The 17,446-nt window shown below is 43.9% G+C and overlaps 1 protein-coding gene across 1 annotated transcript in view; it reads left to right on the plus strand.

Moving 5' to 3' along the window:
- The window catches only part of COL12A1 (collagen type XII alpha 1 chain), a 139,049-nt gene that overhangs the window by 31,604 nt on the left and 89,999 nt on the right, over nt 1-17,446 (plus strand). Inside the window, exons 14-15 of the mRNA XM_025200085.1 lie at nt 12,812-13,081; nt 15,674-15,940. Coding sequence (XP_025055870.1) covers nt 12,812-13,081; nt 15,674-15,940 — 537 coding nt within the window. The remainder of the gene's footprint in view (nt 1-12,811; nt 13,082-15,673; nt 15,941-17,446) is intronic.

The raw sequence follows: 17,446 nt of genomic DNA on the forward strand, positions 1-17,446 counted from the left end.
AAGCCATTTTCTGAGGCCCATTTTCTGAGGCCTGAGGTGCTGTGATGGGAAACGAAAGTAAACACTGTTTACTTTCGTTCCCACCCCTTGTCCCTCCCCCAGTCCCTCAGCAGCTTCCTAATGGCTGCTGAAGGGCTGGGGAAGGGACAAGGTTCCCACACACACCGCGTCAGCTTGACGTTGCCGATGCGGTACGACTCCTCCCCTCCCCTCTCATTTCACGGTGTCCCTTCCTAGCCCCGCCCCTCCTCTCCCTTCCTCATTTGTATGCCAGGTCCTCCCCTCTCCCTCATTGCAGGGTTTCCCTTCCTAGCCCCACCCCTCCCTTCCTCATTTGCATGCTGGCCCCACCCCGCGCCAGTCCCTGCTGGCTGTGTGGGCTAGAGCAGGTCGAGGTGCAGCGGGCGGGCGGGTGCAGTGGGCGCGGATGCCAGCTTGGAGGGATGCTGCAGCTGGGCCTGCAGCTGATGCTGCTGTGGCTGCTGCTGTGGCTGTGGCTGTGGCTGTCGGGGCAGGAAGCCGGCACCACTCCCGCCTCCCCGCAACCCCTCTGCACCAACAGACATCACGCTGGGGGTGGTGAGTCACGGGCCCCAGGGAAGGAGGAAGCCCCGCTGGTCAGGCTCGGGCTGCCCCAGGGGAGAGGGAGCAGGGGGGTGTCCCTGCACGTCCTGCACCCCGCTATAGGGTCCCCGCATATCCCCCTGGCTGCTGAGCCCAGGCACACAGGTGTGGGAGCATCCTTGAGGCCGCCCAGGTGACAGGGAGGACATGGCGGGGTCAGGCAGTGCCTCTTGACCCCTGCACCCGCAGGCCACAGCCGGACTGGACAGGCCACGCGAGCACCCACTCCTGCTCCCCGGGCTGGATGTCGCCCGAGAGAGCGTCTGCAAATAAGAAATTAAAGATCTGTGATGCATTTCAACCAAGTATTTGAAAACTAGGAGACATGAAACCATGGTAATAGAAAGCTCTGCTAACCTTTGGAAAAATCAGATCCCTGCAACAATTCTCTGGAGTAAATACAGCACAATGTCAACAAAGGTTTTGCATTCAAAAATGATTTTTACCCCTCTGCAAACCGTGGCTTTCCATGTGGACAAAGGCAGGGAATTAAGGGTGCAGTGGGGTGGTACGCTCCTCTCCAGCACTGCTAGGGGGTTGTTGAAAATAGAACAGTGCTATCAGACCAAATTGTTTTTATTTGTATTTTAAACCACATTTCCAGACCCATTTAATTGTCACTACCTGCAGCTTCATTGATGTCAAAGGTCACGTGACATCACTTCTTGATGTGATACTGCTTCCTGTGAGGTCTTTGAATATGGCTCGCCGACCCACTGGGTGATAAAAAGTTCATGATCCGGCCCCACATTCAAAAAGGTTGGACACCCCTGAATTAGAGTCTGGGGCTGAGCCCCTGAGTTTACTTCCAGCCTTGGCCTGCTCCGCTTCAGCTCAGATTTTGCTGTCCAAGGTGCATGAGTAAATGCTGCACCCAGGAGCAGTGTACTTTGGCTTAAACAGCTTCTGATTTTATTATTTTATTGCTTCACATTAATTGCATGTGTAGACGCAGGCAATTCATGTTGATGACAAGGGTTTCTTCCTTACTGTTTTTTTAGGGAGGATGGGAGGGAGCTTTGTGCCCCTTCTGCCCATGGAACAAGCAGGGTATTTTTGTACCCTGATAATGCAGATCTCAGAGATTCAGAAATCTCTATTTTTCTCTTTGTATAGCATCTTTCAGCTGTTGGCTGACTCTTTCAGTAGTTCTGGACTAGCACCCACACATGAAAAGTTACAACAGTCAATATTTCTTGAAACTATGTCATCCATTAACAGGATAACTACAGGCTGCAAAAGAAGGGGAACATGCTATAAACATCCCCAACCTTCCTCCCAAAACATAAGGGAGTCTGACACCCCAGAAGCTTTTCCGCTTGCGCTTTTGTAGGTTTCTAGGGAAGGATGCGTCCTGACTTCCCCAATCAAAATCCTATTGTTTATATTACTTTACCTTACCTACAGCTTAGTGGAATCCTGTTGACCTTTCAGTTAAGCTAAAATCAAAGCTGCTAAAATAAAAAAGTAAATTAAGCCAACACTAACATTCAGCTAGTAAAACAGGACATGGGGCAGATGCACCCAAACAGCTTTCATGAAGTTTTTCATAAACGCTGGTATTATTATTCTTTATTTTTAGTGGGATATGACATATAACTGGTTAGGCACCATCAAAATTAAGAACAAAATAGAGAAGTAGGAAGATTCTCCCTCTTTTCCCTAAGCGACTCCCATGGGGTTTCCATTTTATTTTGTTACATGAACTTAGCCAAACCACATGTCATGCATCAGGAATTGGATATAATGGTAAACACAGTAAGTGTGGTGAGTGGAAATCCAGTAGATGGCTAACAATCAACTGTTTCTGAGAGCTACTGTTTTTTTAATCTGTTTTCCCCTAGGAGAGGAGGTGGTAAGAACATGCCTGGTAAATGTTTCCTTTTCTGCCCAGAGGCATATTTTCAGATGACAAGAACACACTGTATATTAGCTGTTTAACAGATTAACCTCAACTGATTATAGGTTGCAGTTTTAAAATAAATAAAACATTATTGCTAGATATGTAGTCTACACATATAGGTATAATCATAATTCTACTTTCAAAGATGAAGATCTATTATATGAGTACTCAGTTTGCTTGAAGTTAGATATGTTCTAAGACAGCTTTAAGAATATTACAATTGCTGGCTCCAAGGGTGGATGTATTACAATTCTAAAAGCAGAGGATTTCATTACCATTTTAAAAATGAACTCCAGAGCAATTTAACAAAAAAGTATTTGTGTCTGTTTTTAAGAGCAAGATACAAAGGGACAGATTCTTATTTGACTTGTACCAGAGTAATGAGAGATGTAGTTAGCCGTGTTAGTCTGAAGTCAAGTAAAAGGCAGGGTAGATTTGCACCTTATAGGTTAACCAAAGTAAATATATATATATATATATATATATATATATATATGCATGCCCCTCAAAGCTTCTGATATATATTGCAAACTTTTGTGAGCTGAAGCTCACTTCATCAGATGGTGTGAAAAGACATGCACAAAGCTATGCACCAGAATAATTCCAAAGTAACTTGGCTGATATCAGTGAAGTTACTGGGCTAGAGTATCTCATGGAGTAAACTGATGCAGCTTCATTGAAATAACAGATATAGCTCCTTTGGATTCCTTCCAACCCTATGATTCCATGAAATGGAGCTGTGCCAGGTTACATTAGCAGAAATGTAAGCCCATTGTGTTTCCTACCTGATTACAGACCCGTGTAGGTCTGCAATCAGAATCTGACCCAGTAATTTGAATGCAGATTAATTCAGTGTAAACAAAAAGTTCCATACTTAACTGCCCTCTGGATATTCTTATGGAAGTAAGTAATGGCCCCTAATCTCTAGAAAGAGATTTTTTTTAAGTGAAATAGGGCTCAGGTCTGCCATCCTTCTTTATAATTTATGCTGAGAGAATGAGGCAGATGAAACAGATTCATTGTTAATGATTTCCATTTTAGTTTCAGGATGTCTTTTGCTTCATACGTTTCTTAAAGCTTAGCTTCTTTGCTGGAAAAATGAAAAGCAGTAGCTAAGTAGAAATATGACTTTTTTGCTGTTTCTATAGCAACATAAGAATGTTTTAGAAACAAATGACCTCCTACAGGCTGAATTGCACTAACTCAAGTGACATTTCCTTACAATGAAGTTTTTAGCATATCACAGGAACTTTGTGTAATGTTCAGTTGCAAAATGCTTCTCCCAGGCAGACTGAAACAAAGACTCACTGTCTTTCAGGAGATTTAGTGCTGTCTCATACATTTTTAAAATTATATGTTCCAAGATATACGAGATGGACATTTGCAGGTGACTTTTAGTACTGATCAGATAATTACTTTTATCTTCTTTTGTGTGGAAATTCTTCACAAACAGTAAAATACATCAGTTTGCAGGGAGTGCAGCGGAGTAGTTTTTCAACTACACAGAAAAATCAAATCGATATATCAGAAATGTATACACCATATATACCATATATACACCATGAGAAAAGGACCTGGGAGTTACAGTGGACAGTAAGCTGGATATGAGTCAAGAGTGTACCCTTGTTGCCAAGAAGGCTAATAGCATAGTGGGATGCATAAATAGGAGTGCTGCCAGCAGATGGAGGGAAGTAATTATTCTCCTCTATTCAGCACTGGTGAGGCCACATCTGGAGTACTGTGTCCAGTGTTGGTGCCCCCCGCTACAGAAAGTATGTGGACAAGTTGGACAAGAGTCCAGTGGAGGGTAATGAAAATGGTTAGGGGGCTGGGGCACATGACTTATGAGGAGAGGCTGAGGGAACTGGGTTAATTTAGTCTGCAGAAGAGAAGACTGAGAGGGGATTTGATAGCAGCCTTCAACTACCTTGCAGGTGGTTCCAAAGATGATGGAGCTAGTCTGTTCTCAGTGGTGGCAGATGACAGAACAAGGAGCAACGGTCTCAAGTTGCAGCAAGGGAAGTTTAGGTTAGGTATTAGGAAGAATATTCTCACTAGGAGGGTAGTAAAACACTGGAACAGGTTACCCAGAGAGGTGGTGGAATCTCCATCCTTAGAGGTTTTTAAGAGCTGGCTAGACAAAGCTTTGGCTGGAATGGTCTAGTTGGGGATGGTCCTGCTTTGAGCAGGGGATTGGACTAGATGACCTCCTGAGGTCCCTTCCAACCCTAATTTTCTATGCTTCTACAAAAATTAGTTCAAATAATATAAATTCATCCTTTTGTGAGGAAGATTATGACCATTCTTTTCCAAAACACGCATACTCATAGTTAACTTTAAGCCACGCATAATCCTTCCCTATTCACCAAGACAGTCAGTACTTGCAGAATTAATGGAGTTAATTGTTTTTATCTTTCCAATTTATCAATTATACTCCATAATAAAAACTTATTGTGCACACAGTGCAGTATGGGCAGTTACTGTCCCGTACTTTAGTACTTCCAAACAGAAGTAACTGGTGCTGTAACTATCTTGCCATAGGGCGACGTGTAGATGCGCCCTGTGAGCTGTGCGAGTGAATTCTAGAACTCTTGATGACCATAGCAATTTTCAAATGAAGATGATGTGAGATGGGGTCCATATGAACTGATGCAGCAGTAGTGGCCTCAGTGTCAAGCAAGGCAGACTACAAGTGATTTATTATATATTGTATATTAGCTAAAGATCACTGTCAACCAGTACCATCCCCACTGCCTCTTATCCTTCTTTATGGGTCACTATTATCTTTCCATTTTTCTTGTCTCTCCTATTCTTATAAACAGCCAAACTTGAAAATTAATCTTCTTAAACCTGCTTTATGAGTGCTTAAGTAGAAGAACAGAATAAATGCTTGGACACTAAAGGGTGGGCATCAGTAGAAATCCCAATGATAAGTAGATATATGTGATAGATATATATTTCTAAACTCTAAATATATCAGCTTAGCTAATATTTGGGGAAGTCCTAATAACTTAGGACTTATGGTTGATCCATGTCTAAAACACAGCTGCTCCCCATATCTTAGATACTTTCATGCTTGGTTCTTGTGAAAAATTTTCTGTCAGTGAATTTATACTTTGCACATAAGGTGCAAATTAAGTTACTATGTTGTTTAAAATAAATGTCTTTAGTGGCAATGTAACATAAAAAAAGTCTAATTTCCCTTAAAAGGTAAGAAGTCTTGTCAGCAGTTTCCAGTTATTTACGTCAAATTTTTCCATTTAGATCTGGTGGCTTGGTAGGAATCCCACAACCCCACTCTTTTCTGCCTGTTCTTCCATACTGCCAAATACATTTAGTTCCACTGGATTTCCTTTTTTATCCCCAGAAATAACATTTCATAGCAACTGATGTACATTACACTCTAATGCAAACACATTATTTTCCTTTATTATTTAGTGGCATATATAATAAGTTAATCAGTATTGGTTTTAAATATGCAATTATTTTTGCAAGCTCTCTAACATATATTATTATATGTAGTGTCCAAGTGTTGCTTGCTGAAAATAATGTGGAAGCAGATAGTTTAATACTGAAATCATGTTGTGGCAGAGACTTGTTTTAAGGTAGCCAAAATAAAGTGACTTGTATATTTATATTACATTAGAATATGGAAAGAAAGATTCTTTTATTGTGAGACATCTGTGCATTCTATCAAGTTGGGCTTTCCATAATTTTTCCATTTGGATTACATTCGGTTTTTTTATTGAACTAAAAACCAAAGTTTGGGAGCAGAAGCTTTAGAGTAGACAGAAAAATTGGTGTAATTTACTTTTGAAGACAAATAAATCCCTTTTCAGTCTTCCAGGAAAGTTGGTCTTTGGGGTCCAAATTCTGCCCTGACTTTACACTTCATACAGCCATTGGTTTTAATGAGATTGGATTGGATATAAGTCAGGGTATATCTGGCTTTTTAGCATAACAAAATAAAAGCACTGAAAATGTCAGTACTGTAGTTATTCTTACAGCTATAACCAATTCAACTTTAACAAAAACCTGGATCTTATTTTGTGCAGTCAAAAGTACCTGTGTATGAGTGTGGTATTTACAGTGCCAGATTAGAAGTCTGCATAGGGTGAAAGAGGAATTTGTATTAAAGTTGGGTTAGGAAAATCAGTTGCCTCCAGAAAAAGATCATGAAATATTCAAGGAGCCCTGTCTGGATAACATGTGACTGGATTGGGTTTACTGAAATAAGGTGGTATAGATATATTTATTTATTACTATGTTATATTGTTAGTTATATCCTAAGAAGTCCAGCTAGATCACAGTGCTCTCTTCTGGTTTTATATTCCCTAATATATAAAATTTTAATGAAGCTCATTATATTTACAATAAACATTTTGGTGATTTTGAAGTTAATACCAATTCCTAAGTAAGTCAAATGTTTCAAATGTAATAAGACTACGGGTATTTATTTTGTTCAGTAACTGCTACAACAGTATAATTCAAACACATAGCTATTACATATGAAGTCCAATTGAATTTGATGGGATGGTGTTGTGTAATGGTTGTAGGATCTGGGTTTAGACAGAGATAAGTGAATATGCAAGACTAAACCCTGGTGTATATAACTTGGAACCAATCCTGCCAACTCCCACCAAGCATAGTGCTGCATTGAAATCGGTGGCGACTACACACAGTCAGTCATAAGCCTGACAGTATTTGCAAAGACAAGCCTGGAGGTTGGACTGAGATTTAAACTTCCTCATCATTCAAAGAAGTTTCAGTGGTCTATTTAAGTATATTAGTGGGTATAGATGCGGTCTTTTTAAAGTATATTAGTGGGTATTTATCATTGTGGGTGAAACCTTTGGTGCAGAGAGTTGGCACTAGACTTTTCTCACAGTTGGTGCCCCGAGTAGAGATTATACTAGGTGAACCTCATGCTAAACAGCCACTCAGCAGTGGTTGGGCTGCCCTTTTCATTTCAAGAAGACTCTATAAAGACCAGAACAGGCAAGTCAAACTAGAGATCACATCTGCATATGTATGGATCTGTGTTTACAGCTACTACTTTGCCACTGCAAGAGTAAACAAAACAAACCCTGGTATTCTACCCACCCCAACAACAGATTTTAGCTTGCTTTAATGTGGCACCCATGTATATTTATTAAACACGGTAACCTCCACAAACCTGATTCTTTACTACATTTAAGTCAATAAGCTGCAAGTAAGTCATTGGAGCTTGGCTAGTATCTTAGACTGGAAAATCAGGTAGCTAGTTTACAACTTCTTCATAATATAGATAAAGGCTGACAATAACAAACTATAAAAATGTTGGTAAAACTTACTACAGAAAAGATAGAGAGCCTGCAAATATTCCACCATACCTAGACTGCTTTCTGATGCAAATGTTACAAGTAAGATGTAAACAGGCACACTGGGAACATTTGATGGATATATTCCCAAACTGTTCAGGAATTTGAGTCAAGGTAGCAGCCAAATGCATAGACCTCAGGCATTGAAGAGGCTGAATGGCTGGAAAAAAAGATGATAGTCATCTCCTAAATTGGAGTGTATTACAAAAAGCAAAAACAAAAACAAAACCCCAAACCAAAAAACAAATCCAAACTTGTGCTGTTCTTATCATATTGGCATAAGCAAAAATGATATGAGGATGTAAAAGATACAGAAAAGAGCAACTTAAATGATGCAGAGAGATGATGATTGCACCCAAAGCATTAAATTAACTGTGGGTTCAAGTGTGCTATCAGAGGAACCAGTAATGTAACTGAGAGTGTGAGAGTGAGGCACAAGGCCAGGCTGCTGAGTAAAGGGAAGCACTGGAATGGAGACAGGGAATAGAAGTAGGAGAGCTTGAGGCCTCAGCTTCAGGAACCATGGGCAGGAGTCTCCTCATCACTGGCATCACCCTCCCCTGCCTGCTTCCCTGTACCACATGGGAAATTTCTGGGGAAGGACAGGTTTCAGCATGCCCAGCAAGCAGGAGGTTAACCCTCTCTCTGAACTGTGTTTTTCACCATCCAGTTAAGGGTCTTGTCTTGGTAGTTTCATAGTTTCATAGTTTTAGGGTCGGAAGGGACCTAATAGATCTTCTAGCCCGACCCCCCGCCAGGGCGGGAGAACAACAAAAAACCCTAAAAACAAAAACGGGACTCAAATGAGTCCAGCCAGGTAGGCATCCAGCCTCTTCTTAAAGACCCCCAGGGTAGGGGCCAGCACCACCTCCCTTGGAAGTTGGTTCCAGCTCCTAGCCGCCCTAACTGTGAAGTAGTTTTTTCGGATGTCCAATCTGTACCTCCTCTCCATCAACTTGTGCCCATTACTCCTTGTTATGCCAGCGGGGGCTAGGGGAAACAGCGTCTCCCCCAAACCCTTCTGGTTCCCCCTAGTGAGTTTATAGACGGTCACCAGGTCCCCCCTCAGCCTTCTCTTGTGGAGGCTGAATAGGTTCAGGTCCCGTAGTCTCTCACTGTAGGGTCTGCCCTGTTGTCCCCGGATCATGCGGGTGGCCCTCCTCTGGACCCTCTCCATGTTGTCCACATCCCTCCTGAAATGGGGCGCACAGAACTGGACACAATACTCCAGCTGCGGCCTGACCAGCGTCGCATAGAGGGGGAGGATCACCTCCCTGGCTCTACTCGAGATGCACCTGTGGATGCACGACAAGGTCCGGTTAGCCCTGCCAACCATGACCTCGCATTGTCGGCCCATGTTCATCTTGGAGTCAATAATGACACCAAGATCCCTTTCCGCCTCCGTGCTCTCAAGTAGGGAGTTCCCCATCGTATAAGTGTGCTGCTGGTTCCTACTACCCAAGTGCAGCACCCTGCACTTGTCCGTATTGAAACACATCCTGTTCCTGTTTGCCCACCCCTGTAACCTATCCAGATCCTTCTGCAATCTCTCTCTCCCTGCTAGCGTGCTCACCTCCCCCCAAATTTTGGTGTCATCAGCGAATTTAAACAGGTTGCTTTCCACCCCAACATCAAGATCGCTGATGAAGAAATTGAACAGCGCAGGCCCCAGGACCGAGCCCTGGGGGACTCCACTACCCACCTCCCCCCAAGTCGAGTATGATCCATCCACCACCACCCTCTGAGTGCGACCCTTCAGCCAATCTGCAATCCATCTGACTGTGTAGGCATCTATGCCACAGTCGCCTAGTTTATTAATTAGGATGGGGTGAGAGACGGTGTCAAAGGCCTTGCTGAAGTCCAGAAAGACTACATCCACCGCGACACCTGCGTCCATGGCCTTTGTGACCTGATCATAAAAGGCAATCAGGTTGGTCTGACATGATCTCCCCCTAATAAATCCATGCTGATTGCCCCTGAGCATCATTTCTGATGCCGGCCCATCACAAATGTGCTCCTTGATGATCTTCTCAAAGAGTTTCCCCAGGATTGAGGTAAGACTGACGGGCCTATAATTGCCCGGGTCCTCCCTTTTCCCTTTTTTGAAGATGGGGACCACATTAGCTACCTTCCAATCGTCTGGCACCTGGCCCAAGCACCACGATCGCTCGTAGAGCCGTGCCAGGGGCCCTGCAATAACCCCAGCTAGCTCCCTCAGCACCCTGGGGTGGAGAGCATCCGGACCCGCTGACTTGAACGCGTCCAGCCCCTCCAGAAGCTCTCTAACCCGGTCCTCCCCAACCTGAGGTCTGAAGGCGATCCCCTCGCGTCCGGCTTCTATCACAGCAGGGAAGTCCCGGTCCCTGCACAAGAAAACGGAGGTGAAGAATTGGTTAAAGAGGTCCGCTTTATCCTCTGACGCAACCACCAGATTGCCCCGCATATCCTGCAGGGGCCCCACATTACCCGGCGCCTTCTTCATCCTCCCAATATATTTGAAAAAGGACTTTTTGTTATCCTTAATCCTGGACGCTAATCCGAGCTCTATATCCGCCTTGGCCTTCCTAACAGCCCGCCTGCAGGCCCGAGCAGAGGAGGTATACTCCTCTTTGGAGATTACACCCCCCTTCCACCGGGCGTACGCCGCCTTTTTGGCAAGCAGGCATTCCCGGACACCCTTGGTGAGCCAGGGGGGCTTCCGGACACTCCTGCCCCCTTTGCTTCTTGTCGGGATGGACACCCCTTGGGCCCCGAGTATCGTTTCCTTAAGGAACGACCACTCCTCTTGGACGCTGAGTTCCTCTGCCCTCAAGGACCCCAGTTCCTCTCCCACTAATCTCCTCATCTCACTGAAGTTGGCCCTCCTGAAGTCTAGGGCTACCACCTTGCTGCGGGCCCTTGACACTCTACGCTGGATGGTGAATTCCAGCACGCGATGATCACTATTGCCCAGGTGGTCAAGAACCTGGAGGCCTCTTACCAGGTCGTCGCCTGCGGCCAGGACCAGGTCCAGCAGGGCATCTCCTCTGGTGGGACTGTGCACCTCCTGAATCAAGTGGAGGTCCTGCAACTTGGCCAAGAACCTCCTGGAGCGGTCCGTCCCGGCTGACTGCTCCTCCCAGCATATGTCCGGGTAATTAAAATCGCCCATGACAACTACATCCCTTGCTTTTAGTGTCTCCGCAAGCTGGCCTGAAAATTCCCTGTCCAGCTCCTCCTCTTGATTGGGGGGTCTGTAATAGTATGGTACTTGGCATGCAAATCATCAGAGGCTGCCCTGTTAACCCAATAGCTGCTAGCTGTGCTGACAGACACTTTCCCACATAGCAGCTATTCCCTGCTGGTTCAGGGTGCAACCTCTCTTGGGTGTAGGACATAGATAGACTGGAGAGACTTCTCTTGACTCACTTTTTCCATTAAACAAGCAAACAAAATCAGAAGGGTTTTAAACATATTGCCTCTTCCCTCAGTGGAAAACAATTTATTTCTGGTAACTTCAATGTACCCTAAAACCATTAATGTCCCCTAGGTTAGTGGCAGAATAGATCTCCAGAGGGATCTTATCTGAATATACAGACTTATAAAAAGATGTGAGAGGATAGATATTTTGGAGATGGTGGCCATTATATGGACAAGGGGATACAAAGATAAGTAAAGAAAATGTTAAGGGCTCAAAGAATTTATAATGGAGTTTCATCATGCAGATTATTATGACAGTTCATTATTTTCCCTTAAAATGGAAAGAACATGATTATAGAGTTTAATTGATAAGTTGGAAGATAAAAACAATTAACTGCATTAATCCCAGCCCTATTCTGCAGATACTGAAGACTGACTGTCTTGGTGAATAGGGAAGGATTAAGTGTGGTTTGAAGTTAACTATGAGTGTGTGTTTTGGCAAAGAATGGTCATAATCTTCCTCACAAAAGGATTAATTTGTATTATTTGAACTAATTTTTGTAGAAGCATAGAAAATTTGGGTTGAAGGGACCTCAGGAGGTCATCTAGCCAAACCCCCTGCTCAAAGCAGGACCATCCCCAACTAGATGATCCCAGCCAAAGCTTTGTCTAGCCAGGTCCTAAAAACCGCCTGATGCTGGAGCTTCCACCACCTCTCTGGGTAACCTGTTCCAGTGTTTTACTACCCTCCTAGTGAGAACATTCTTCCTAACATCTAACCTAAACTTCCCTGTGCTACAACTTGAGACCATTGTTCATGGGTGACTGGTGCCACCTTAGTCAGGGGGGCATATGTCCCCCCCCAGCAACCAGTCAGTGACTGGGGGAGGTCCGCCAATGCCCAGTCTCACTGATGGGGAGGGTTCCCCACAGCCAATCTCACTGGGGGGGGGGTGTCCCCCCATGGCCGATCACTGTGCCTGATGCTTGCAGAGGGGGCACCAGCATTCCCACCTGCCCCCCCCGCTCATTGCCTAAGCAGTGAACGTGGCCAGTCAGGGGGTACACCAGCACTTTCAGGGGGTGCTCATGCAGTCCTGTGCACCAGCTAAACATTGCCACTGCCTTTGCTCCTTGCTCTGTCATCTTCCATCACTGAGAACAGTCTAGCTCCATCCTCTTTGGAACTACCCTTCAGGTAGTTGAAGGCGGCTATCAAATTTCGCCTTCAGTCTTCTCTTCTGTAGGCTAAGTTAACCCAGTCATGTGCCCCAGCCCCCTAACTATTTTCGTTGCCCTCCACTGGACTCTGTCCAACCTGTTCACATCCTTTGTGTAGTGGGGGGCCCAAAACTGAATACAGTACTCCAGGATGTGGCCTTACCAGTGTTGAATAGGGAGAAATAATTACTTCCCTTGATACTTATTTTTTTCTTTTTATGGTAATTTTAGTTTTTATTCCTGTTTTATTATAAAGTCTTTGCATCTAGTCATAGTTCCTCTCTTATTGCTCCCTCTCTTGCAGAACGTGGTTCAGCTCGTGATTTGGTGGTTAAAGATGTAACTGATACTACAGCTGGACTTTCATGGACAGCAGCTCCAGGAGCTGTTTATGATTATAGGATAGTATGGAAATCACTTTATGATGATACAGTTGGAGAGAAAAGAGTTCCTGGAAATATACTGGATACCGTGTTGGAAGGCTTGGAACCAGAAACTAAATACAGGATTTCAGTCTTTGCTTCCTACAGCAGTGGAGAAGGAGCACCTCTAGAAGGAGAGGCTTTTACTGATGGTGAGTATAGTACAGCATTGCCACCATGTAGAACAGCTTAAATCCTGACCTTAGCATACTGGGACAGTCATTACCTTCTCCTGAACTCATGACATTCTTATTAATGTTATAGAATGAAAGAATAATAGAAAAATATAGCTGGAAGAGAATTTAAGAAGACATCTAATCCAATTCCATGCTTAAGGCATGATCAACCCTATCTAAAACGTTCCAGACAAACACTTGTCTAATCTGTTTTTGAAAAGTTCCAAGGATGGAGATTCCATAGCCTCTGTAGGTAGTCTGTTCCAATGATTAATCTGCTTCTTATAGTGAAAAACTTCTTCCTAATATCCAACCTCAATTTCTATTGCTGCAGTTTAAGACCATTGCTCTTTGTCCTGTTCTCTGCAGCACAAAGAATACCTGATTGCCATACTTTATCCAAACTTCAGGTAGCTGAGGATTATTATTAACTTCCCCCCAGCTTTCTCCTTTCCAGACTAAATTATCCCAGTTCTTCCATCCTTTTCTCATCAGTCATGTTTCTTAGATCTTCATTCATTTTGTTGTTGTTTGCTGGACTTTTCAGTTTGTCTTTGTCTTTCCTGAAGTGTAATGCCCAGTGCTAGATAGACATCATACTCCAGGTGAGACCTCACCAGTATTGAATAGAGTAGAAGACTGGCGTCACTTGATTTGCAAGTGACACTTCTCTTAATACAGTTGACTATACTATTGCCTTTTTTTGTAACAAGGTCACACTGTTGATTTATTATCAGCTTGTGGTATAACCTCCAGCCCCCTTTCTGCAATGTCCCCACCTAGCTAGACATTCCCCAGCATATGACTATTCTTTCCTAAGTGTAGGACTTTATACTTGTCCTCACTGAAATTCATTTAATCATTTTTGGAATATTTTTCCAGTTTATCAAGGTCATTCTAATTCTGATTGCAGCCTCCGGAGTTTGCTCAATTCCACCAATTTGTGTCATCTGCAAATTGGCTAAAAATCTGCTCTATCCAACCTTCCAAATCTTTAATGAAGATAATGAACTATATTAGAACTAGGACAGACCACTGGGGAATCCCACTATCCATCACAAGTCACTTTGCTTGATCAAAAATGTTAAACTGCAATTCACTTATATAATGTGGATATAGGTTCTTCTATTCTTGTTCATGTTAATACTATCTGATTCTGTGAATGGTCCCTTTGCAACTAACAGCTCTCTTTGCAGAATAAGGTCCTGTTCATCATATCATGGGGCTCTGTGGGTTGGAGGGTATGATTGCCTGAGAAGAGGGGGAAATTAATAAGGTGCCCAGGATAAAGAAGAGAGGTGGAAAATGTTCCAGTGAGGATAATACGTTTTCCTGCCATGTTTCCCTTGCTTTATACATAAATCTCAAACCTATGTTCAGGTGAATGGGCTTGATATTTGCTGTGCATCTTGCCTACGCTTCTACATTTTTCTTATCTGGCAAACGATGTAATATTAATCTTTCTTTTTTAATGTTAACACAATAGAGTGGAAGTTCCAAATGCTAAGAGAGGGTACTATAGAGTTTTGTTGCATACCCTTCCATGAAATGAACTGACTGACTATGACAGCCAAGAAGGCTCTGTCTTACTGAAACCTAGATGGTGCATCCCCCATTGGCAGCCAAAATCATCTTCGCTGTCTGCTTCACTTCAGATCTTTTATGTTATTTGTAAAAGGCCCAAATATGATATAGAAGCCTGGGAGCCATAGCCTTAGGAGTGATAGTGAAATACTTCCTAACTCTGCATGCTTTAATACCATTACTGTCAATAGTGCCGGGAGACTCCATTTGTTTGGAGCTAACTTCTCAAGAGTTTAATAGGAACTTAGCAGTGCCATATAATAAAAAATCTACATTTTAAAAGTGGAAATCTGAATTTCTTAATTTTGCCTGTACAAAAGGCAAGTAGTAAATGCAGGATTGGGCCCTTTGTTACTAGCATTTGAAAGTGCTGAATCCATTATTTACACAGCAGGGCTTTCCAACTTGTGATTTGCTGCCTTTATGCTGCCTGTGAGGGGTTAACCTGCCCCCACCCAGCTGTCACTTCCCCCACTTTTCCAGCTGCTGGGACCCTATGGCTCAGGGAGCTCCAGGCTCTCATGATATGGAGCAATGCAATGCAGTGGGGAGTGGGAGGTGCCAGGACAGTGCAGGATGGAAGTGGGGAGGGGAGTGGCATTGGTGCAGTGTGCTGCCTGAGGGGCCTATAAATTGCAGGGAGTCACTTAGAAATTACACAGGCTTGATTTATACTATGGATTTCCAAAACCTATTACTATGTAAAACTGCTAGTTATGATGGACTGATCCATTATATGAAATGTGCTTTTTTTTACTGTAATGGAAAGCAACTGTTACATTCATTTACACCAGAAAGATTTTTCATACTGGCTTCTTAAGATCATAGATGAACTCTTCATTTTGTTTAATGAGTTGCTGTCATCGTGATATGTGAAGAAAAGTACTGATTGTAGTCATACAACAGAGTGAATCTGTAGACACACATGTGTTCATGTTTTGGTGTGACATAGTAAACACTTATCCATATTTTTGTACCTTAAAGTGTCACCAAATGCCAGGACTGTGACAGTAGATGAAGAGACAGAGGCTACAATGAGAGTTAAATGGCAGCCTGCACCTGGGAACGTTTTGAGCTATCGTGTGTTATACCGACCACGTAGTGGAGGAAAGCAGATGCTTGTAAAGGTGTCCCCTCCATCTACTACCAAAGTGTTAAAACGACTTAAGCCACAGACCATGTATGACATTGCTGTTGTTCCTGTATATGATTTTGGAGAAGGAAAATCAAGAAAAGGAAAAGGAACAACAGGTATGCATGATCTAAGAAATGTGATTGCATAGTCAAAATCTTATGATTAAATGTAATGCTTCTAGGGGGTAGAAAAACAGTGGTAGGTTGCACCAAGTGTCAGTCTGTTGTTTGTCAGACCTTTCAAGACCAAAGAATAAACAGAACTAACAGAAAATAAGAGCAGGGATTAATAGAAAATTTCTGCAAACTATTTAGGGAGCATTCTTTTGAAGAGACAGAAAATTCTGTCTCAGAATCCTCTGGATGCGCCATAATGTATGTTAAACCTTAGTCAAGGCTTTGAATAGTGGACAGTCTTCATATAGAACCTGTCTTTATTTGAGGGTTGAAATAAGGCCTTCCATGATGATATCTTTTTGTTTATATATATCTGATTTTCCTGTGTACTTGAATGAGAGTTAACAAACTTTTCCCTCTAACTTGGTATATAGTTATATGTAATTTCTCTTTTGGCTCATGGGCTACCTTGAAAGGTTCTACAGAAGTCCATTTTATTCCCTTTCTTTTTCCACATACGTATGAGGCTGTTGGGTTAGAGGAAGTGCACTCTGTGGTGTTTTCAAGACACTGATGTCACATATCTATTTTGTCTGATGAAGGCAGTGCTGCTGGACAGTTTGCCCAGCATTTAGTGAAGATTGGGGCACATTTGTGAAATAGTTAGATAAAGTTCTGTCTATGATTTATGCTGGTCTAGACAGGAGTAGGAAACACCTGGGAAATGTGACAGAAATTACTGAATGAAGTTGTGGGCCCATAAAACATTAATTTGAGGGCAAGTCTGGTCCTCCAGCTGTGTTTGTACAGCTCCAGTAGAGCAGCAAGGGCACTGCAGGATTTTGTTTATCCTTGGTCTAGAGGAGGGGCAGGAAACACTTCTGGCTGGAGCACTGAAAACCCCCACAATGCCTACCTTGGAAGGTGCCGGAGTGCTGGCATGCCAGAGAAACAAAATGAGGGCAAGGGGTACATGGCAGGATGCCCTGCTTGTGCCCCTTGCCCCCCACCCAAAGCCCCTGTACCCTAGCCCTGCTGCCCTGTGCCCCCCAGACCTGCTGCTCTGTGCCTGTCACCCAAAGCCCCTTGCCCCACAGCCTTACTGCCCCTTGCCCCCCAGCCCTACTGTCCCTTGCAACTGCATGGGCACCTTGGGGTGGGGTGCGCTGCACCACTGTCCACTCTGAGGTGCGCACACAGTTGCCACCAGCACGGAGCTGATGCCAGAGCTATGGAGCCTGGTGAAGCTGTTGGCAGCCTGCCCGCTGCTTGCTGCAGCTGCCCAGAGCCGAGGCTGGCTACAAACAGCTGTGCCAGGCTCCGGAGCCCCGCCATCAGCTTTGTGCCGGGAGCCGGGGAGAGACTGGGGCTGCGCTGCATCAGACCCCTCCCCCACTGCCTGCTCCGACGTGTGGGTGCACGCACCAGTACAGAGCTGATGCCGGAGCCCGGTACAGCTGTTTGGAGCCTCCTGCCTGCAGCCAGCCCTGGCTCTGGGTAGCTGCT

The sequence above is a fragment of the Alligator sinensis genome, unplaced genomic scaffold (genome assembly GCF_000455745.1).
Source record: "Alligator sinensis unplaced genomic scaffold, ASM45574v1 scaffold37_1, whole genome shotgun sequence".
Classification (NCBI taxonomy): domain Eukaryota; kingdom Metazoa; phylum Chordata; order Crocodylia; family Alligatoridae; genus Alligator; species Alligator sinensis.